The 23,762-nt window shown below is 42.5% G+C and overlaps 1 protein-coding gene and 1 long non-coding RNA gene across 8 annotated transcripts in view; one reads left to right on the top strand and one right to left on the bottom strand.

Moving 5' to 3' along the window:
- LINGO2 (leucine rich repeat and Ig domain containing 2) overlaps positions 1 to 19,041 on the top strand; it is a 536,253-nt gene extending 517,212 nt beyond the window's left edge. For all 7 annotated transcript variants that reach the window (XM_083719064.1, XM_083719062.1, XM_083719058.1 and 4 more), the window contains one exon: positions 10,214 to 19,041. In XM_083719064.1, the coding sequence (XP_083575190.1) occupies positions 10,250 to 12,070 (1,821 nt within the window). In that variant the 5' untranslated portion in view covers positions 10,214 to 10,249 and the 3' untranslated portion in view covers positions 12,071 to 19,041. The remainder of the gene's footprint in view (positions 1 to 10,213) is intronic.
- A 733-nt stretch (positions 19,042 to 19,774) lies between these two features.
- On the bottom strand, positions 19,775 to 22,604 carry LOC310835401. The gene is made up of 2 exons (XR_014559639.1): positions 20,643 to 22,604; positions 19,775 to 20,278 (listed from the first exon to the last, which is right to left on the bottom strand). It is a non-coding gene; the product is annotated as an uncharacterized lncRNA (long non-coding RNA).
- Positions 22,605 to 23,762: the final 1,158 nt, after the last annotated feature.

Genomic DNA, 23,762 nt, shown 5'->3' with positions numbered 1-23,762 from the left:
TGGGTCATGTGGCCAGCATGACTAAACCGCTTCTGGCACAACAGGACACAGTGATAGAAACCAGAGTGAACGGAAATGCTGTTTACCTTCCCACCACAGCGATACCTACAATATTTATCTACTTGCTCTTTGACATGCTTTTGAACAGCTAGGATGGCAGGAACTGGGACAGAGCAACGGGAGCTCATTCCGTTGCGGGGATTCAAACCGCCGACCTTCCAATCGGCAAGCCCTAGGCTCAGTGGTTTAGACCACACGCCACCCGTGTCTGAGAAAACCAAAGCCCACTTCAGTCCATGATTTGAAAGCCTTATGGTTCTGAACCTGGTCACCATAGTTTCCTAGTCCACATGGAATTGGAGATTTTCACGTTTCATCCAGGTGCATCACAAAAGGAAGAGAGACCTGACAGTGTGCATGGGCCAAAGGTCTGTGCATATCTCTGCTATTTATTTTTATTTTATTAATGGTTTATTTCAGTGTTCTGCTCCCAACCATAAATCTGCCATCTTCCACATCCTAACTTCTCCTTTCCTGCCAACAGCAACCAGCCCTTCCTATTCATAAGTGCCACAGATTGTTCCTTTCTCAACTTTTTACCTGCAGCCAATATTTCCCCAAACCTCCCACTCTGATCCATTTGCTTTTTAAAAACTGTATTCTCAGGCCTCCTACTGGTTTGTGGTTTTTCCAGTTAATTTATTCAAATGGTGTTAATTAGTGCAGCAACAAAGAACAAACAAAATAGTCATTGCTAGTACACATTTCCCGTATTTCGACTCCTGCTGTTTCCCACACTGATGTTCAGTATAAAAATAATGCATATGTATACAGAGGAGCTGAAAGGATTCTCAATATCTCTGCAAAGCCAAACAATGAAATATTGAACAGCAGTCAAAATGAGAGTATATATCCTATGGCATTATATTGTAAAGTTTTTACAAAGAGGGTTTAGGATCTTCTCCTTACATTTTATGTACTTGCACCAGTCAGTTTGTGGGGGACAGTAGCCATCTCTCTTAACAACACAGAAATGGGATAGGATGGGGCACCCAACTGCAATTGAGATGGTCAGCAGGAGAAACAAGGAAAGACAAAGGATTCTGCAGCGCTAGGAATTTCACATTAAATGCTTTTATTAAATCCTGCATTCCATCTCCAGCTGTTTCCCACACTGACTTATAATTGTAAAAATAACTGATACTCATAAAGGAAACATGCAAGCAGTCTTTTTATGTGTTCATAGATCCCAACAATACAGTTTCCCTCAATGAGCAGGACTGTACACTGTACCCAGCATTCATGCTGAGGATAAAAGTAGAGAAATCAATCCAATTCTTCTTTTGCTTTTTCTTTAAAAGAAAAAGAAAAATAGGAAGTTGTTGTTATGTTGGCCTGGAAAATGGGACAGGTGAAATCACACCCCTCTGCCCCCAAACCTAGAGTTGGAGCTTGTGGAGGGGCAGTCATAAATTTGAGTGCTCTGCCCTAAGTAGGATCTCACCTGAAGCTACAATTATTAATGGACCACGTAAACCTTTCCTCCTTTACAGGGTCTCCTTAGATTCAAAACTAGTAGAAAGCTAGTCAGGATCTTCTGTGTCCATGCAGTTTAAATTGCCACAGTCCATCAATGGACACATCTCCTGTATCTTCAGAATCCCTCCTATGCAGTACTTTTGAGTGGAGGAAATTCATTCATTCATTCATCCATGAGTCATCAATAAGTGATCAAGGATTGAGGTGATGTACTTGATAGATGAACTGTTCTGGAGAAGGTCTCTGTGCCTCTATTGAATCCTTTTCCCTCAAGAATGAAATTCCCCTAAACTTACTCAACAAACTGTTTCTTAACCTTCTGTTAAGAGACTTCTGGTGATGAAGATTCCATCATGTACTCTTGGTTCCCATCATGTATGCTTAAGAAGAAAGCTGTTTCTAACATCTACCCTAAACCACACTGAGGTTTTTAATTACCAAGTGGTATATAAATTTCATGAAACAAACAGGCAAGCCAACTTTTTGAGTTGCAAGTAGAACTGATAGGGTTTTTTAATAATAATAAATCATCTTGATGCCAACAGTCACGAAGAACCAGTGATCCCTATATTCCTTAAGACAAATTCATGCACTTGAAAATAGTTATCAAATCCCCCTCTTCTTCAGGCTAAAGCCACCAAGGATGAAGGGAGCTGGTAATCGAACAAAGGAGGTGAATGATCCCCATCTTTGCCACAAGGCATGGGATAAATTGTTCCCACCTAGAAGAGTCCTCTTCCAGCGATACATTATGGGAGCGCAGGGCCTTAAACGGCTCAGGACCACAATACCTCAAGGATCGCCTCTTTCCATATGAACCTACCCAGACCCTAAGATCATCTTCTGAGGCCCTTCTTCGTGTGCCTCCTCCTCGAGAGGTTCAGAGGGTGGCAACACGAGAACAGGTCTTCTCTGCAGTGGCTCCCCATCTGTGGAATGCTCTTCCCAAGGAAGTTCACCTGGTGCCTTCATAGTACACCTTTAGGTGCCAAGTAAAAACATTCTTTTTTAACCAGGCCTTTGGTTGATCTGATCGACATCCCATGCCCTTTTAAAATATGGCTCTTGGGGGGAGTGTTATTGGGTTGTTGCTTTTATTTTGATTGTATATATTGTGGTTTTTGTTGAACTTTTCTTTGAACTGCAGAGACCTCCACATATAGGACAGTAGTGTATATAAATTCAATTAGCAGCAGCAGCAGCAGCAGCAGCAGCAGCAGCAGCAGCAGCAGGAAGAAGAAGAAGAAGAAGAAGAAGAAGAAGAAGAAGAAGAAGAAGAAGAAGAAGAAGAAGAAGAAGAATAGAGGCAAACTAGACAACCAAACAACAACAACAACAACTATAGAGGCAAACTAGACAACCAGAATTTCAGATGGCTCTGGCTTCAGCAATGTAATTGTCTTTGAGAGTCACCACCTGTTATTCTAGTCTGACTCAGCATAAACCTTTCTAGCACGGCAGTTTAAACCATGGCTTGGGAGAATGCCAGAGATAGGGTTTGGCATGCTGTGACATAGTTTTACTAAGAAATATCAGTGGCCTTGTTGGGATAAGTAGTGCCAAATTTCCCCTCTGGCTGCTGCTGAACCACTAACATCACATCATCCAAACAGAGACTCAGAATGGCTATACTTTTTTTGTAAACATTTTGCATTTCAAAGAATAAGAGGACAAATGCCAGAAGAGGTTTCAGGTCCTAGTGAGATCAGACAGAACAGTTAGCTAATCACTAAAAAACAGCTTTGTACATTGTTCAGGAGTGCACTAACCTCATGTTAGGTCTTGCGCTCAAACAGCATATAAACGAATGGAAATATAATCTCTATTAGTGTGTAGAAATGTATATAGGTGGAGCAAGACAGACTTTCACTTTGAAATTGTTAATCTGGAAGTGCATCTTTCTCAGCTGGGAGAGGGAGATGAAAAATTGGCAAGAATATTTTCTGAGCATTCAAACAATTGATTTAGGGTTGTTCTAGAGGGGATGTTAAGCAAGTCTTTGAATCCCATGCTTGGGGTCTCTTTCCTAAAACTACTAGCTGTCTGCTGACTCCCCAGGACTCCACTGGTCAAGATGCAGCCTATTTCTTCCTCAATTCTGCATATAATTTAGAGTGAATTCAGAGAATGAAGCTATTAAATTCATGGTGCGATCTCTGAAAAAAGACTGGAACAAAGGAAAAAGGAAGGTCCTAGAGGAGGAGATTGGGACACTAACACAACAGAAAACAGAAAACAACAGGAAATAGAATTTGAACATATGGAACTAGGCATTAATTAAAGGGGGGAAATATGGAATATTATTCCTATATGTGACCACAGTGGAAAAATTTTAATATGGGCATGGATTGAAGAATTTATTATTACCCGATATGAAGGAATGGTGGCTGGAATTAATGGAGATAAAGTTAATTACTAACAATAATGACAATTTGGAAGTCCCTCTTGGACTTTCTGTGGGAAGAAGAAATGAATAATTTTGAAACACTTTGACTTAAAAACTATATGGTTTAAGAAAAAGTGAGGAAGATGGAAATTAACATGGACTGCATGTCTTAAATAATCTTTTTATTATGTAACCAGCAGATAGAAAAAACAGAAGTTTCCAATTTTTCATCTTTGTTTCTTTTCCCTTCTTTTTTCTCTCTTCTTTTCCTATTCCCCCCACACACTTTTCTTTCTTGTTTCTTTTATTCTACTTGTTCTGTTTGTATTGCATTGTGATAAACTTTAATAAAGACTCGATTAGGGTCAAAGCAGAAACTAAGCTAGGACACCCCCCCCAAGCCCATTTCAGTTGAGGAGTCCAATACCTCCTGCTCCTTTGCACTGGCCCAGTGGTGCATGGAGCATGCCAGCTGGGAGGAAAAATGCTCAACTGCGGGCCAGAGCATTGCTCCACATTCTTGAGAAAGAAGCAGAGCTTCTTAGAGGTTGACCAGGTCTCTTGAGGTCTTAGTTTACCTCCAGCTTTCAGTCCTCTTTGGAGAGCCAATCAGCTCATGTTAAACCAAATAGGAGGCAGAGCAGAGGTGTGCTGCTGATACTTTTGCTCTCTGTTGCCTCCCGTTTTTCCACTCCATGAGTTTGTGGGGGAGGTCTAATGTGCGGCAGGGTCTATATTTAGTACTCCACATAGATCTCCTTACCACAATCCCATAAAGGACTAAGTAGAATCAGACTTACCGTGTTTTTCGCTCTATAAGACTCATATTTCCCCCTCCAAAAATTAAGGGGAAGCAGGCTCCTTGGCTTCAGCGATAGCAACGCGAAGCCTCTGAAGTGCAGTGGGAGCACTCCCGCGGCTTCGGGTTGCCTTCACTGAAGGGTTGGTGCCCCTTCAGCTAAGGGAGGAGAAATGGAAGGGGCTCCGTTTCTCCTGCCGCTTCGCTGAAGGGGCGTTGCGCAGAGAGGGGGAGATTTTTTTTCTTGTTCTCCCCTTCTAAAACAAGGTGCGTCCTATAGAGCAAAAAATATGGTAGTTGAATCTGACTTCCACAAGCACAATGCATCTTCCCTTCTGTCTCCCCTGACCAAAATACACCCCTGCATTTAGGGAAAATCCAGAGCAGATTTGATGGGGCACAGGGAGAGAAGTGTGAGACATTCCAGTGTCCTCACAGTTCTGTGCATGCAATGATTTAGTTGGTTATAACCCTCAAAAAACCCTTTTACAGAGTAACCCTAACTACATCTATGCAGAGATAAGTCCTACTGAATTCAGAGGGGACTTACTCCTGTGTAAGCAGGGTTAGGATTACAGCCCCAATTATCCATTTTCTTGGTTGCAAGCCTGTGCTCATTACTGTTAGGAACCAGGGTAAGCATTAATTCCCTGCTTTTAACCCAAACTAGCTACAGTAAAGAACTCCTTCCTGTCATCTTTTATCATCAACTTCACACTACTTAGGAGAGTTCTTTTGTTGGCAGTGGTGTAATGTACTGTAGATATCTGCAGTCAAGCTTTTCACACTTTTGCAACTAAAATGAGCGCTCCAGGGGGTGGGGTGTGCTCGTCTTCCTCTGAACCTGTTTACTTTCGGCTTCATATATTAGATGGATGAGATAGGAAATGAATTCCCTGCACGGAAGGAAGATCAGTACGAAAGCGCTACCCTCTCAGGCTGCGTTCCAAAAGTAATGATCAGAGTGGCTGAAAGCTCCTTTCATCAGAAGCCCCAAATCACAGGGCCTGATAGGTTTTCAGTGGTAACTTAATTCCTAATGAAGTGAAGTTTAGCTTGGTGAGTTTTTGACACAGCTGGACACCGGTAGCAATTCTTTGGCTTCCAAAGCTTTAGCTGAAGAAAGGAAGGGGGGTTTAAATGAGTCTCAGCAGTCTGTTCTTCTCAGACAGTGCTGAAATCTCACAGGGTCACATAACAAAGAGGAGGCTTCATTCGCGTTCCCAGGCTAGATCAGAGTGCCACCACACAACCTGCCACACATTATTAGCCTCGTCTTAGAAGATGCCCAGGAGGAGAATCAAACAGCTGGACAAGTCAAGGTTGAGGCATGTTCCCACAGTTATGAGAGGCAGTTTACACCATAATGGGATACAATTGTCCTTCAAAGATGGCTCACTGCAACCAAAGTTACCCTTTGGGCAAAGGGAGATGGCAAGTCCACCCAAGTTTCAGGCAGAAGTGAGTCCTACACCTTTCCTGGCCAGTCCAGGACAAAGTTTCCCCAATGAAATGGGCAGCGTTGTTGAGACAGTTCCTCAAAAGCTTCATCTTCAGTCAACCCAACTGGAGCTCATTGGGTCAGAAGTACTCACTCACTTAGCTTTCATTTTCTCTCTTTCTCCCACCCCCATTTATAACCCTCTCTCTCTCCTTATGCTAGACTATTCTATCCCATGTGCTACCTGCTACCCACACAACATGATACCTGCATAAAATGTATTTGTAAGCATTTGCCAATGCCGTGATCCTATTATGGTAGCCCTAAAGTCAACTGGATTCTTTTAAGTGACAAATATTGATTGAATCGCGTGCTAGATTTCCTTGTGATCTTTTATATTAATAACCTGTGCATAATAATAATAATGCACATATGCAGCATGCTCTCCAAAATTCCTCAGATGAATATAGGGACATTTCTCACTCCCCTCCAAATAACCCTCCTTGACCCCCCATTTTTATCCCCCGCCCCACAAACCATTTCCTATCTGAAGAAGGGTGAGTGCTATCACCCCATCACCAACAAGACACAGGCCCACCACCATCTTGAGAAAATCCCTAAATCCCAATTTTATTCTTTGGTAGATTTGCAAAAAGGAAAACACACACCAATAAATAAATTTTAGAAAGGGGCAAAATCAGATATGGATACACAAAGCATTTTTAAAAATAAATAAATCCAGACTTCTTGTGCTCTGCTATCCCTTTCTTACTGCCTAGGGCGGTCCTGCCCTCTGACTGCCCCTCAGAGCCAGAACATCACGCAAGGCTGCGTCTTGGTGGTGACAACCTCTCCTCTTCCTCACCTGCTCTCCACCAGCTACTACAGACTGCCCAAAGGAGAAGGTTATAAACCAAAAAGAAAAATCCCCTGTGTTGCAAAACAGAACAATCTGAACAACATCAAGCAACACGTAGGCTAATAATATATTGACAATATTTATATAACACTATCAAACTGTTTCAGAATTCATAAACAGAAGACATGTAATATGTGCAGGGAGTCACAAACTACTGGATCCAGCGCCAAGGGCCTTCTGGCAGTTCCCTCATTGCGAGAAGTGAGGTTACAGGGAACCAGACAGAGGGCCTTCTCAGTAGTGGCACCCGCCCTCCCATCAGATGTCAAGGAAATAAGCAGCTATCCTATTTTTAAAAGATATCTGAAGGCAGCCCTGTTTAGGAAAGTTTTTAATATTTAATGCTGTATTGTTTTTAACACTCGATTGGACTATTATTATTATTATTATTATTATTCCATAAGAAGAATGATTAGAATGGTATGTCACTATAAAGAACCTTTGAAATTGAGGCTGAACACCTTTCCACAGTAAATATCATATCCAAAATGTTGCTGAGAATGAGCTGGAGCACAGTGGAGCTATAAGAACAGCCAGGGGCGGAGTAAGGGAGTGCGGTAGGTGTGGACCGACCCGGGTATCACCACTGAGGGGGGTGACAAACTGCCAGGCAGCACTCACCGTGGGGTCTGCAGTGTGCCTGAGCCACACGTCTCTCCAGGGAGAGACGTGGTGACTTAGGCGTGTGCAGGCTTCGCGCTGCCCAAATTATCCGCCCGCTGCCCACCCCCCGGCTGTAGGGCAGCTGAGCAGAAGGAAGCAGGCACACTCTGGAGGCTCCACAGTGCGCCCCGCCCCTATGGGCGGCTCGCCCTGCCCCTGGCACCCGAGCAGCTTCCTCCGCTGCTGAGAACAGCACCACAGAAGTAAGATGGTAGGTGCTCCAAACATTACAAAAGGGTGTTCCGAGCACAGCAGCAGAGAGAACAGTTCTTCCGGGATAATGAACTGTTTCAACGCTAATTCTTCATCAGCTGGAAAGAATATAAAATTCAATCTATTGCATTCAAATACAATACAGAGGTTGAAATGATAGGCCTACATATAAACAACCAATAATAAATACATACCAAATTAATTGCCCCCAAAGGTACATCAAATAGTCAAGGGAGGAGGTTGGCAGTGGCAGCCGTATGCAGGCAACAGGATTCGCCCTTGCAGCTGCCTCTCAGGACAAGCACCAATCAGAAGCTGGGGTGGCTTGTGTAATTCTGGGACTGTCCTTGGAAAATAGAGACACTTGGAGGGTATATGTGCAGCAATGCATGCATGTGGAAGGGGCCAGTTTGCATGGGAAGGGGCCAGTTAAGTCAGAAGCCTGCATGGGAAGAGGAAGGAAGGATATGGCGAGGAAATAAATGACCCATCACATTTTTGTTATACTTTCTCAATTGTAAGCATAATTATAATGTAATGCCTTCATGTTGAATGTGTTATTCATTGCTTTATATTTAATCATTGCAAGCTTCTGTTGAGTGCTGCATAGCAGACAGGCAGCCTTAAAAAAAAAAGGAGCAAAGTCAGTGAATGAATGAGGAAATCCAGTATACAGGTCGTATCTGTCCTTTGCTGTGAACTCTTTTTTTTAATAAATCTTTTATTAGTTTTATTAGTTTTTAACATATCATTTTCAACAATAATTAAACGTACTTTTACATCTTATACAGTTTTTTTGACTTCCATCAGTCACATCTGAAAATTTTCCGATTTATTCACTTAATTTACATTTCTTATTTTAACTATTACTTTTAAATCTCATAACTAGTATCTCTCTTCTTTCTCTTCTTTGCAATATTTCATATATTTCTCCCTACAAAACTTCTTGTAGTCCTACTAGCGTAATTTGTTGATTACAGTTGCTCTTCAAATAATTCATATATTTCTTCCAATCTTCTGTAAATCTCTGGTCCCGCAGGTTTCGAATCCTTCCTGTCATTTTATCCAATTCTGCGTAGTCCATTAATTTTGTCTGCCATTCTTCTTTCTTCAGGCAGTGAACTCAGTAAGGTGCTTTAGGCAACCCATTCTCTTTTGATTTCCAATGCTAGTCGGTGACATGGGGGAAATAATACTGACCTACCTTATAGGGTTGTTATAAGAATTAATACAAGATAATACATGTGACATACTTTTGAATGTGTGGCATTGTTTTGCTTTGCATTATTTTATTTTGAAAAATCTTAATTCATTATGAATTAATATAAGCAACAATCCTGACTTGTCAACAGCCTACATAAATAAAGTAAAAAAGGGGGGAAAGGTGGGAAAGGTGTAAACTACTGTTAAACCTTTCCCCTGCTTGGTACTTAACTACAACTCCCATCATTCCTGATCATTGGCCATCCTGGCTGAGCCTGATGAGAGATGGAAGTCCCAATAAGATTTGGAAGTCACCTGACCATGTAAAGCTTTTCTGGTCCACATGTTCAGTTCAGACATCAGTTGTGGAGAAAATGGAAGAACCAATATTTAGGTGCATCCCTTCAGGAAAACCAGGGCTTTTTTTTCCAGCCGGAACTCGACAGAACTCAGATCCGGCACCTCTCGAGTGGGTGCCATTGCCATTAAAAGAGAACAAGGGAGTAAATAATTTATACTTGTTCTAAATAAGTTTATTAAACATTATGTTAGTTTTCTCCAGTATAATCCAATCTTTTACCCATATTAAACATTATGCCTAGAATAAAAATGTAAAGTATATGTATGCTTTGGAAAAGAGAAGAGATAAAAGAAATACAAAGAATGATACATTTGGAGAATACAAAGATAAAGGTGGAAATAGAGATTCAAAGAAGTTGAATTGTGGCGGAGGGAAGCTGCGGTTGTGGGGGGAGAGTATTATATAAGTATGTAATATTTGCTTTCAATGTTTTTGGATTGTTTTCAAACTTTTTTTCTTTTTTGTTATTGTTTTATTTCTCTGTACTACTTACTTAAACAAAATAAATAAATAAAATTGGGGGGGATAAATAAAAGAGAACAAAGGAAAACTGGGTGTATGTGCTTGGGAAAACAGGTTCATAAGTTTTGTTGCTGGTAGTTTAACTGAAAATGAATGGGATTTGCCTTAGCGTGAGACTCTCCTTAAACTAAGCTAACTCCCTTGTTTTCTTCTCTCTGTCTTGGCAGGCCTGTGACGGAGGATTAGACAACATCAGTGGAGTCATGCTTCACACAGCCATATCATGCTGGCAGCCATTTCTAGGTCTGGCTGTGTTGCTAATTTTCATGGGCTCCACCATAGGCTGCCCGGCCCGCTGTGAGTGCTCAGCACAGAACAAGTCTGTCAGCTGTCACCGGAGGCGCCTGATTGCCATCCCCGAGGGCATCCCCATTGAGACGAAAATCCTGGATCTTAGCAAGAACAGGCTGAAAAGTGTCAACCCGGAGGAGTTCACAGCTTTCCCTCTGCTGGAGGAGATAGATCTCAGCGACAACATCGTTGCCAACGTCGAGCCTGGAGCCTTTAACAATCTGTTTAACTTGCGCTCCTTGCGGCTGAAAGGGAACCGTCTGAAGCTGGTCCCTTTAGGGGTCTTCACCGGGCTGTCAAACTTAACAAAGCTAGATATCAGTGAGAACAAGATTGTCATTCTGCTGGACTACATGTTCCAGGATCTGCACAACCTCAAGTCCCTCGAGGTTGGGGATAACGATCTGGTTTATATCTCTCACAGGGCCTTCAGCGGACTGCTCAGTTTGGAGCAGCTAACTCTGGAAAAATGCAACCTAACAGCTGTACCAACAGAAGCCCTTTCTCACCTTCACAACCTCATCAGTCTACACCTGAGACATCTCAATATTAACCTTCTGCCTGCATATGCCTTCAAGAGATTGTTCCACCTGAAAAACCTAGAAATAGACTATTGGCCTATGCTGGACATGATCCCTATCAACAGCCTATATGGCTTGAACCTCACTTCCCTCTCCATCACCAATACTAACCTGTCCACTGTCCCTTATTCTGCCCTGAAGCACCTGGTTTACTTGACCCACCTGAATCTCTCCTACAACCCCATCAGCACCATTGAGTCGGACATGCTTGCTGATGTGGTGCGCCTCCAAGAGCTCCACATAGTTGGGGCCCAATTGCGTACCATCGAACCCCATGCATTCCAAGGACTCCGGTTCCTCCGGGTTCTTAATGTGTCCCAAAACCTGCTGGAAACCATCGAAGAGAACGTGTTCCACTCCACCAAAGCCCTGGAAATTCTCTGCATAAGCAACAACCCACTGGCTTGCGACTGCCGCTTGCTTTGGATTTTACAAAGGCAGCCCACGCTGCAGTTTGGAGGCCAGCAGCCAATGTGCGCCGGCCCAGACAGCGTCAAAGAGAGGCCCTTCAAAGACTTCCACAGCACCGCCCTTTCTTTCTACTTCACCTGCAAGAAGCCCAGGATACGCGACAAGAAGCTGCAATACCTGGTGATCGAGGAAGGCCAAACGGTGCAGCTACAGTGCAGTGCAGATGGCGACCCTCAGCCCACCGTTGCCTGGCTGACGCCGCGGCGGAGACTGGTCACCACCAAATCGAATGGGAGAGCTACGGTGCTTGGAGATGGCACCCTGGAGATCCGGTTTGCCCAAGATCAAGACAGCGGGATCTATGTTTGTGTGGCCAGCAACGCTGCTGGGAACGACACCTTGTCAGCCACCCTAACCGTCAAAGGGTTTGCCTCGGATCGTTTCCTTTATGCCAACAGGACTCCTATGTACATGACAGATTCCAATGACACCAGTTCCAATGGAACCAATATGAATACATTTTCCCTGGACCTTAAGACAATACTGGTGTCGACAGCCATGGGCTGCTTCACATTCCTCGGGGTGGTTTTATTTTGTTTCTTACTACTTTTTGTGTGGAGCCGAGGGAAAGGCAAGCATAAAACCAACATTGACCTCGAGTACGTCCCCCGTAAGAACAATGGTGCGGTTGTGGAAGGGGAGGTCCCGGGACCACGCAGGTTCAATATGAAAATGATTTGATGGTTGTGTGCTGCTAGAATTATTAATTCTTCCCCTGCCCCCCTCTCCTGTGGCATCCTGACCAATCCAACAAGCTTGGTATCTAGGAATTGCCATGCTAGAGGCTCTCGGCCGTCGCGGTGTCAAACGGTACATGGAAACCAGGAAGACTATCTGAGGTTGTACAGCAAAGCCTCTTGTTTTGAGGCTGCGTGTGTGTGTGTTAGGGCTTTTTTGCAGAGTTGGCATACAGTACTAATTGTTTGCATTGCAAATTTTTTGCCATTCTGAGGATCTCAGTAACAAACTGTCGGCTCATGTTCACGGACAAGTGTTCAAAACATTTTCTACCACTACAAAAATAAAAAAATAAAGGGAAAAAAACCCTACAGTGTAGGATTTACATATTTAAAGAGAGAGAGAGAGAGAGACGTTTGTCTACAACATAACTCTGCAGTGAAATTTGTATCTATAGATCTCATTTGCTAAATCCTCGCATCATACATACCTTCTAGTTGATTCGACACCACAAGATTAATGTATTACTGTAATTTTTTTTAATATACATATTTAACTGTGTACATTTTAAAGCAATACAAATGAGACGTTTTTGTTCCTTCCACAGTAACTGACCCAAGTGTGATGTCACTTGTTCCATAACTACAGCCAAATTCCCAAATCAGACCTCTGTAGTCACCAATGAAAGATGCTGTGGCTTGTGCCTAACGTTACATCAAAGACCAGAGAGAAACTGTTGAGGCAGGCAGAATTTACTGTGTCCCCCTTGCTCTTCTCTTTATGGAAAGAAAGGCATGTGCCTACTTTTGATATAGAATGGAATATTTTTTTAAAGTATCTGTGAGATCACGTTGGACCCGTTTACTGTAAGAGTCCAAGGTCCAACTTCCTAGTCATGGTTGGCACCAACACTGGCAAATTAACTGGATGACCGTACTTTCCCCCACTCACCCCTCTGTTTTAATTTCTTATCCATTGTTAAGATGTCAGTGTGCTGGGATAAAGAACCAGGTTAATGCATTCTGCCATATTTCCAGTGAAGTGCCATCAGAGTTTTATTTATGGATGAGAATGCCACTCAACAAAAGCCCTTCCCCACTCAGTAGCTTCCACAAGGCCAAATTACTGCCAAACTTCAAGCCACTGTCCATTTTGTATTTACAAGAAACACTGGGCTGATCTATACAGTCCTTTGCTGCTTTTTTATTATTATTATTCTCACAGAAATGACCCCTGGCAGCCTGATCATGTGAAGAACAAAACCCTAGAGGCACCATTTCAGACTCCAGGATGGTGTAAGAGCAAAGAGCTTGCTTGCAAAAGATATGTCATACATTAAATATAAGAAAACCCAGTGTATTTTAAGAGCTTTTTTTGTGTTTTTTAATACCTCACGATAATTGGTATGCCAGTTATACAACACAAGACAAAAAATGCACATAATGTGGAAAGGTGGTTGTGTTTTTGGCATACATTTTAATCGATTATATAAGCAGTAAGATGGCTCCAGTGAGATACAGGTGCTCCTGAGAATCATCGGATCTGAAAATGGCTGCCATCTATGAAGAAAAGCCCTGGTGGAAAAGAATAAATTGGGAACTGGTGGTAGGCAAAGTTATACTATGCAGGGAGTTCTGTGACCATAATGCTTTGAAAAAGAACTCCCCGCATCTTGAAAACTGCTGTGAAACAGACACACCTGTCACAGCTTCATGGCACTCTCTTCTCCCAATTGCAACCCTGAGGTCAAGCATGCAAGTAAAACAGCAAGGCAAATATTACTGTGTGAACTGGCTGTCCTAAAGGTAAAAGCAAAAATCCATGAATGTCTATCACTTGGTTCTTTATAATTTCAATGATTGCTTTAACTGTTCCTTGTTGCCATTTTTGTATTTCGGTTGTCTTGCCTTTACCCACGATGAGAGTGAATACATTGTGGGCAGGAGAGGACTGCGGACTCTGAATAGTTACGTGTGTGGTAAAATTGCTAGTGCTGTTGTTGTTTCTCCTCTGGAGATCTTGCAAAAGGGGCTGTGGGAGTTGGACTGCTATTGCAATGTGATATGATGCTGGTATGACCAACTGAGGCGGTGGAGAATCTAATTCTTGTTGACCATCCCAACTTTCTAGTACAGAGGTGGAGGACCTCTAGCCCTTTCGACGTTGCTGGACTACAGCTTCCATCATCCCTGGCCATTGGCCATGCTGTCTGCAACTTGTGTGAGTTGGAGTCCAACAGGATTAGGAAGATACAGAAAAGATTTATCAATTTCATGAAACATATCTATAAAATAACAATATCCTCCCCCAAAATCTGATCTCTCAATGAATGTAAGGAGCCTAACAAGTCATATTGCCTACAGTTGAGATTTCAAGGCAGTTTTAAGGGATTTAAGGGATCAGCCACACACACAACACACACACATTCTAAATCTATGGGATTTTGAAGGCAATAATATAGGTTGTGTCATTTCATTTACAACTTTGTATTCAAATCAAGGTAGGGGCATTTATATAATTTTTCTCAACATCAGTAGATGGTATGTTCAGCCCCATCATTTAGTATCAAACCAGCATATATACCTATATTACACTTTGTACAGTTGTATCTGCCAAATTCTTTTTACATCCCATCCTAGTATATTCATGATGATGCAGCATGTTCTTACATTATGGCGTGGTGGTGTTGTCATCCATCTATATCCCCACACCACTAATAACGCAACATTAGAGCATTAACATAACAGAGGAAAGGGCCAGGGGTGGGCAACTTTAATGTGGGAATCAATCATGCTATTGGTCCTTCCCACATAGTCTTAGAGTATAAGAGCACCATGGGAAACAGCCATGGGGGAACAGTAACAATTCTACTTGTATACTGTAAGAACGAGCCATTAGGCCCAATTCACACATAAAAGCAGCTTGACAGCTGCTTATCCAAAACTTCTCCCCACACTTCTCAGGGATCATTTAGATAATAGCACTACAGCTGGTTCTTCCACAGCTGATCACCCAGCAAAGAAGGAGGAGAACAGCCAGGAAGGAAAGAGCTGTCTAATTGGCCCCACCTAGAAGGTGCCTGTATCCAGAAGTTCTTGGAGCAGGGTGGGAAGATGTCATGGAGAAAATTCCACCCGCACCCTTGTTGAGTTAGTGTGAATTGCCCTTAAGAGTGGCTCTAGATGCTACAAAATTGGGAGAGGGTTGACAGGATGCACACACAATTCACACTTCTTATTTCTATGTTTCCTCTCAAAACATCAAACTGGAATTTGAACCTCTGAGCTCCAGAGACAGAGACAGCTCATGCATTTCACTGCAAGGGGAGGTACAGGACGAGAATCAGGGAGAATGGAAGCATGATATATTGTGCTTCCCCTCCTGCTCCTCCATGACATGGCTTCCAGGATTGGCCACCAGTCTTTTAGGTCCTGACTTTTCAGTGAGCCCCCACAGTGAAGCAAATATCTGATGGAATGGATGCATCGTGGCGACAGGTCTCTTTCAAGGTCTTGTTGGATTCTGTGTTTGCTGCTTACATAACAAATATATGTGACATCAGAGAGTAAGTAGAGGACTCCAGAGGTTGCCTTTGTGAGCAGTGGTTTTGTTTTTCCCCCACCCCAGAGACCTTTGATATCCTTCTATGCTTTTAAGACATTGTGGAATTTTAATAATGCTAAATGACTCTGAAATAAACATGCTGACAAATGAGAGATGAATTTCAAGACTAACATGGCAGGGTTTCTGTATTGTACGTTCATATAGATAACAAATATAAGCAAGACAAAAGGAAAAGATAGCTGAATCTGGAGATATTTCATTTACTTCTCCCTTGTAATTATCATTAGCCACTAATGACCCCGTTCTCTCTCTTTTTAGTGACAATGCCTTTACTGACTACAAACAATAAAGTTATTTTTTTTCTTAAATTGTGTAAGGCAAACTTACTCAAATCCAAATGGAATCTCTATTTTCTCTACTTTTAAATTGCATTGAAAAGAGGGAGAAAGAAACAATAGGATGAAAGAGAAGCTGTGTCAGTAAAAAAAAAAACACCACACGCATAATTGTTGAACCACACAAGATAATGCCTACATGAAATGAGAAATATGCTTTTCTGCTGTGAGGATACTCAGTTTTTGTTGCAGCTTAAAATGAAATGTCATCAATAGGGTGGCAAAAGCTATGGTGCATAGTGATGATTGGAAAACCAACCAGTAGTACATCTCATAGAAAACACCTTATGATACTTATTGCTTTCTTATTCTCCATAGGTAATATTTTATTCCTTGCCTGTCCCAATTTTGTTTCTGTAATCTTCTTGCACATTGTTATTCTCTGTTTGGACTTCGCTCAGGAATCTAATCTTATATTCTGTGTTTTTCACTGATACGTCCAGAGTTCCATGTAGTTATACAGCAACACAGGTAAGCCTATCCAAAAATTTCACAAGCATAAGGTACATCCTTGTGGCCTGGTTATGCATTTGGACCTCGTGAAATGCAATGGATGGTTGTGTCTGCTTTGTGTTGGGTGTGTTTTCTTTCAAGCAGGAGATTATCACTATGAATTGGCTTGCTGGTCTGGTGTTTGATAGTGTAGTAGTTCAATGAAGGCTTTTAATCTTAGTGGGAAATATCTGATAGGAAATACAGAGAAACAAGAGCATAAGGGAAGAATGCCTTCAGGTAGTACCATCTCAGTTAGGTGTTCTTGGTAGTAATTAAGTACTAAAGCTGCAATCTTTTAAATCAGCTTTCCCCAACTTAGTGTCCTCCATAAATTTTGGATTGTATCTTCCATGATCCCTAACCATTGGGCCATGCTGGCTGAGACTGATGGGAGTTGTAGTTCAAAACATCCCAAGGGCCTCAGATCAGGGAAGGCAGCCCTATATACATACTTGGGAATCAGCCCCATTAAGTTCAACGGAACTTATTTCTGAGTAACCATGCATATATTATATTTCATATAATTTGGGCAGGGAAAGGGAGTAAGAAAGGAGAGAAGCAAAAGTCTCTAATCGGCCCATCTTCTGTAAGAAATGTGACATTAAATGTGTCTGCATTTTGACAGACTCCCTTGCACTCAGATCTCAGAGGTTTAAAAAGGAAATGGGAGGAATCTAATAATGCTGTTTCCAAGTCTCCCTGTGCTTTCCTTTTAAGTATTCAAGATCAGGGCCTTCAAGGGGGAGTGGAGGAGGCTTACTAAAGGTTTTAAAACAACCCTGTGCTCCTGTTTCCAGTTCTGAACACTGCAATTTAAGAAGGATGTTGACAAGCTGGAACTTGGGCAGAGGAGGGCAACCAAATGATCATGGAAACCAAGCCTTATGAGGAACGATTGAAGGAGTTGTGTGTGTTTAACTTGGAAAAAAGGAGACTGAGAGGAGATATGATAGCCATCTTCAAATATCTGATGGCTGTCACATGGATGGAGCAAGCTTGTTTTCTGCTGCTCAGGAGGGTAGGAAATGAACCAATGGTTTCAACCTACAAGAAAGGAGATTCCAACTAAACATCAGGAAGAACTTTCTGGCAGTAAGAGCTGTTGCGTAGTGGAACAGACTCTCTTGAGAGGTTGTAGACTCTCTTTCATTGCAGGCTTTTAAGCAGAGGTTGGATGGCCCTCTGTCATGGATGGTTAGTTGTGAGTCTTGCATTACAGAGGGTTGAACTAGATGACCCTTTGGATTCCTTTCAAATCTGTGACTCCATGAAACAAGAACACAAGGGCGGTCTTAAAGTCTTTGCAAAAGCCTTTTTGAAGTAGCTCACATGAGACGGCTGCTTCAAAGAGTGCTTTTGTGCAAGTCCTTAATCCACACTAAACTGATGAGCAGGGGTTGAATTCTGCTACCTTGACTGCACAATCTTGTGCCTTGCTGGGAACAGGAAAGCGCTGTCAATGTAGGAGTTAACCCTATCCTATGCATCAGCTCATGCCTCTAGTGATGTCAGTTGATGGACAGGTCAGTGTGGTTTGAGATAAATGGCTTCATGGGCCTAATTGGACCCCTGGGGTCAGAGGTTCCCCACCCTGGTCTATAGAATAAGATTGGCTCATGGAACTGTATATATAGTGAGCAATAGCACAATCCTAGCCTATTGAATTCAGTGGGTCTTGCGCCCAGAAAAATGGAGTTAGGACTGCAGATGAAGAGACTGAGCTGTCCACCAGGAAACTCTCAGTTACAATCTCACCCCTAACAAAAATGCTTAGGTAGTGTTAGGCAAGTCAACCTCTCTCTGTCTCACCATCTGCAGTATGGGGATAATGACACAGTCCTCATCATTAAGGTTTGCTGAGATAATGTATGTAGCTGCTTTGAAAACATAAGATATTATTATAAAATAAAAACTATGATGGTGTTTCTGATATAAATCCACCTCTTTGGGATTCCACTCATTTGAACTTACATTGCCATCCTAAGCATAGATACTATGAAGTCGCTCTTGTTAAAAAATCAGTGGGCTGTACTGTTGTATAAATATGATTAGGATAAAGATGTTCAAAAGCTAACTGTGACCTTTATTCTTTGAGCTAGCATGAAATGTCTGGAACGCAAACAGCTTTTTTCATTTTAAAAAATGCCAGCTTCTCAGAACACGGCAGTTGCAAGGTGCTATTTGTACATTTTGTGATGCAAAGGCAGATGAGTAAAAACTGCTGTAATTCATTCCAGCTCTTCTGTGTCCAGTAGCACTGCCACCTTTTGGTTGGTAAAAGTGCTTCCTCCTTGAAAGTTGGTCAATTGCATTGGCTGCTATGTCAGAAACCATAGTGGTCATTTTCCACTGGAAAAACTCTATCCCAAAATACCACTTAGACTGCCCAGCAATTGATTACGCATCGTCTGATGCTCATTCATAGCTTCAGAAAACCCAACCTTTTCATATGGGAGTCCACAAAAGTACTATTGAGCACACCAAACCCATCCTAGCGGCCCATAGGACTGAGATGATTGTGGGGGGGGGGGAAATCTTCATGTGACTGGAGTGTTGTGGGGTCTAGCTGTTGAGAAAGTGACAGCTGCACAATGTGTAGAGCAGAAACTTTCACTGCAAAAATAATAATTTATACTCCCTAAAACTGAAAACAGCAGCCTTGGGGATGTTGAGGAGTTATTTTTAGGGCTAGTTGTACTGTTGGCATTTCTGCTTATACATTCCCAGTAAATCTGTCTGGCGAAACACGTTTGTAAACTGGAGTTTATAAATCTGCAACAGTTCTTCCAGCAGTCCTACAATTTAGCTGGAACAGTCTGCCTCCAGTAATAATGGAATAATGGTAGAATAAAAATGGAATAATGATGCTGGAGCTGTGCATTTGACCTTTTTTTCTGTGCTGGTGTCCAGATTGAAAATCACTGCTCCCGCACCCCTCCCCCCCAAAAAAAGGCTGCACAGGGGGGGAAATTGTATGATACGTGTAACTTTCACCCAATTGAGCAAATAGTTTGGGGCATTTATGCAGTTTTAATTGGGAAATGGTGCAGGTCTCCCAGGACCTTATCTACTGTATATTGATCTGATTTACACGTCTGAATTACTTTGTTTGTTTGTTTGTTTGTTTGTTTGTTTGTTTGTTTGTTTGTTTGCAAGAGGTCCTCATCTCAGATCTTTCACATCATATCTAGTTGAATATGGATTAGGAGTTCTGACCACCACATCTCTTTTTGTTTCCGGGGGGGGGGGGGATAGTACACTCCACCTGGACTCACATTAGGTCCACCCTAATCACACATTCACTGTTGTGAACATGTCCTAAACTTCTCAGTGCTGTGAAACAGGCAACAAGAGAAATTATACAGGTCTGACCGGTTGTGTGGCAGGGTTAAAGACTGAATAAACACAGCTGGGAATAATACTCCTTAACAGTAGTAGAATTAATGATATGGCTGGTTACTGAAGAAAATAGAGGGTATTTCAAAGTCACCCTGGCATTTGAATATCTTCTATCTCTTCATTTTAATATGAATGTATTCTGAAGAGCAGAAAATAGAATTGGTTTTCCTCAGTTTTTTCTTTTCTTCTCTGGTCCTCTGGTTTTACCAAATTTTCATATGTGCCTTTTGGGGGGCTGGAAATATTCTTTGGACCCCAACGCATCTGAAAAATAACTAAACCATGCTGTATTCTGTTGGGATTTAAATCCTTGCAGCTGGCCACAGGCCTTTCTACATTAAAAAGTGACTAACCAAACCTAGGGACGCGAGTGGCACTGTAGGTTAAACCACAGACTTTCTGATCAGAAGGTCGGCGGTTCAAATCCCCGCGACAGGGTAAGCTCCTGTTGTTCGGTCCCTGCTCCTGCCAACCTAGCAGTTCGAAAACATATCAAAGTGCAAGAAGGTAAATAGGTACCGCCCCGGCGGGAAGGTAAACGGCGCTTCCGTGAGCTGCTCTGGTTCGCCAGAAGCAGCTTAGTCATGCTGGCCTCATGACCCGGAAGCTGTCTGCGGACAAACGCCAGCTCCCTCAGCCTATAGAGCGAGATGAGCGCCGCAACTCCAGAGTCGGTCACGACTGGACCTAATGGTCAGGGGTCCCTTTACCTTTAACCAAACCTAAATCAGTTTAAGCTTATTCTGTTAAATCCTTTGGCTTTCTCCTTTGTCAGTAATGCAGATCTGTTGGTTTCCAAAGAATGCTGAGGGTGCAGGAAATTCTTAGGGAAATGACACCTGTCATTAGCAAATGGAGCAGGGATGGAATCCATTCCTGTGTAGACAGTAGAACCAAGGGAGAATTTTTTTATATGCAGAATGAACATGCTAAGGTAGCTTCCCTACTCATGATCTAGACCAACCATGGACTCTCTTTCTGCTCCAGTTTGTGTACTGCATGCTCTGTCATTCAGCAAGCTTCCCATTCTCTTCAATGAAAGTGAGAAGTTGGATGGAAAATATCTTATCTATACATGGCTGCATTTTAATTTCTCTCCTCACAGGACAGAATGAGAAGCCCTGTACTGCCTAATCTGCTCAGGATCCTTGGCATTGGATCTTTCTGATTCACCTCCCCTTTCAGGTAGGCTTGTTATAGGGATAAGCTCGATACAAAGATGGAAAGAACTTTGTTCAATAAAGGCAGCTTTCTCCAACCTGATGCCCTCCAGGTTTTGGACTGAAGTTCCCATCAGCTCCAGCCAGTGTGGGCAATGGTCAGGAAAGATGGGAGTTGTGGTCTGACAAGATATGAGGCGGAGGGTGAATTAAGGCATGGTTCAAATGATTTTTAAAAGTCCTACAGTATTTGTCCCCTTCTCATATTCATATATCCATCTAATCTATCTGTCCACACACAAACACCATGGACACTGTGAAATTGCATTGCACCCCATGAAAGAATTTCACATTCAGCAGGAGTATTTTGGGATAGCAAATCAGAACCCAATTTGCCCATAAGAAATTTAGCCTCTATAAAAGTATTTTACTTATAAAATGTATGATAGGTTTGAGGGGACTTCCCTATGGAGAGAGAATCGAGCCAGGTTTTGCACATCTCTCCTTGCTTTGGAGACAATCACATGCTGAGAACAATCTGCAAGTCTGAATGTTTCTGGATTCTCCTCCCCTGCCCTCTTCTTTTTTTTCCCTTCATTTTACCCAAGCAGGTGCTTTGATAAACTGCCAGCCTATAATAGGATTTGGGTTGTGCTTTCCCCTCTGATAGTCCAAAGAAGATGAAAAGCTACCCTTGGCAGAGTCAATAAAATGTTCCACTTTTTGTTGTCATTATAATTATTCCAAGGAAGACTTTATCCATAAAATGCAGAATAGCCAGGAGACAAAGCAAGTTTTCATCACTGCCCCCACCATTGAAAATTACAGGACTGTGTACTTTGGAACATAACGTATTATCAGACCAGGACACAAGTCTGCTCTGGAAGCCAATAATCAGCAAAGGAAGGTGTTGCAACCACTTCTGTTAGCAACAACCATAGAGATGGGAAGAACCTCAAAGGTCATCTAATTCAAAGTCCTGCCAGACAGAAGCTAGTTCTTCTTCACACTGTGAACAGGTAAATAGCATTTGCTACAACAAAATGTGGGTGAGAGTGTGGCTGTTCTTATCTGGTTGGTTCCCATGAGAACAGAATGCTAAATTAAATACATATTTGATTTGATCCAACTGGGCTCTTATGTTCAGTTTGTTCCACTGTCAAACAGCTCAAACCATCAAGAAGTTCCTTTAAGTTAAATGTCTTGGTTGAATCCATAGTCAGAGACAGAATGCTTCTAAATACCAGTTGCCAGAAACTACAGGAGGAGTAGAGGGACGCAGGTGGCGCTGTGGGTTAAACCACAGAGCCTAGGACTTGCTGATCAGAAGGTCGGTGGTTTGAATCCCCGCGACGGGGTGAGCTCCCATTGCTCAGTCCCTGCTCCTGCCAACCTAGCAGTTCAAAAGCACGTCAAAGTGCAAGTAGATAAATAGGTACCGCTCCGGCGGGAAGATAAACGGCGTTTCCATGCGCTGCTCTGGTTCGCCAGAAGCGGCTTAGTCATGCTGGCTACATGACCCGGAAGCTGTACGCCAGCTCCCTCGGCCAATAAAGCGAGATGAGCGTCGCAACCCCAGAGTCGGTCACGACTGGACCTAATGGTCAGGGGTCCCTTTACGTTTACCTTTACAGGAGGAGGAGAGTGCTCTTATGCTCAGGTCCTGTTTGCAAGAGGCATCTGGTTGGTCATTATGGGAACAGGATGCTGGACTAAATGGGCCATTTAGTCTGATCCAGCAGGCATTTCTTATATCCTGATGGTTTGGGTCCTATGCTCTCCAAAAACAAATTTGTTCCATCATCTATGTGACAGTTCTTCAAATATTTGAAGATGGCTATCATATTGGGATTCTTCTCCAGGCCTTCTTTTCCAGGCTGCCTGCTCCTTCAGCCTTTTCTCATAGAACTTTTCTCATGGCCTCTCGCCATCTTTGTCAACCTCCTTTGAACATGTCCCAGCTTGCCAATATCCCTCCTAGACTGCAGTATCCAGAACAGCAGGTCCATTCCACATGACAGCCTTTATAGACTCAGATACGTTGCACTACTGTACGGATCTATAATGCTGCTATTTCAGAGAGATTAGGTTGCATCCCCACATAATATCTGGGACAAAACAAGGGACTGTCACATGATTTGGTAAAAAACAAGGGACTGTCACATGATTTGGTAAGACTGTGAAGTCATTAATATCCAAGTAAGAGAGAGAAGGAAGATAGGTCTGCCTGCAAGAAGCGCAATGAGTGAATAAGAGCTTGACTCTTGCCTGTTTTATATGTTCAGAAACCACTGAGTTGGTCCATTAAAAGCCAATGAGATTGTTTTTAGAAACAAGAGCACAGGAATGGCAAAACTCTGTGCTCAGGTTCCTACATATTGGCCTTCTAACTATGGACCTTTAGAATGCACAGACAAGAATCACATTTTCATCGTTTTTCCAAATCATGGGGAATAGAAACATTTTCCTAAATATAACTGGCCCAATTATGACAAGACACTCTATGATACAGATAAGGGCCTTCTTGGTGCCTGTTTCCAAATCGTGGTACACACACCCCCTTTTCCTTTTACTGGCAGGCAAATACTTGTTTCTTGTGACAGGCCTTTGCCCACTAACTGGCTGTTGTGGCAGTGTCTTCTGAGGCTGAGTGTTGTACTTTGTGCATGTGTGCGTGCTTTG

The sequence above is a fragment of the Podarcis gaigeae genome, assembly GCF_964106915.1.
Source record: "Podarcis gaigeae genome assembly, chromosome: 17".
Classification (NCBI taxonomy): Eukaryota; Metazoa; Chordata; class Lepidosauria; order Squamata; family Lacertidae; genus Podarcis; species Podarcis gaigeae.
The sequence above is the reverse complement of the archived record's forward strand: the minus strand, read 5'-3'. Positions and strand labels throughout refer to the sequence as shown.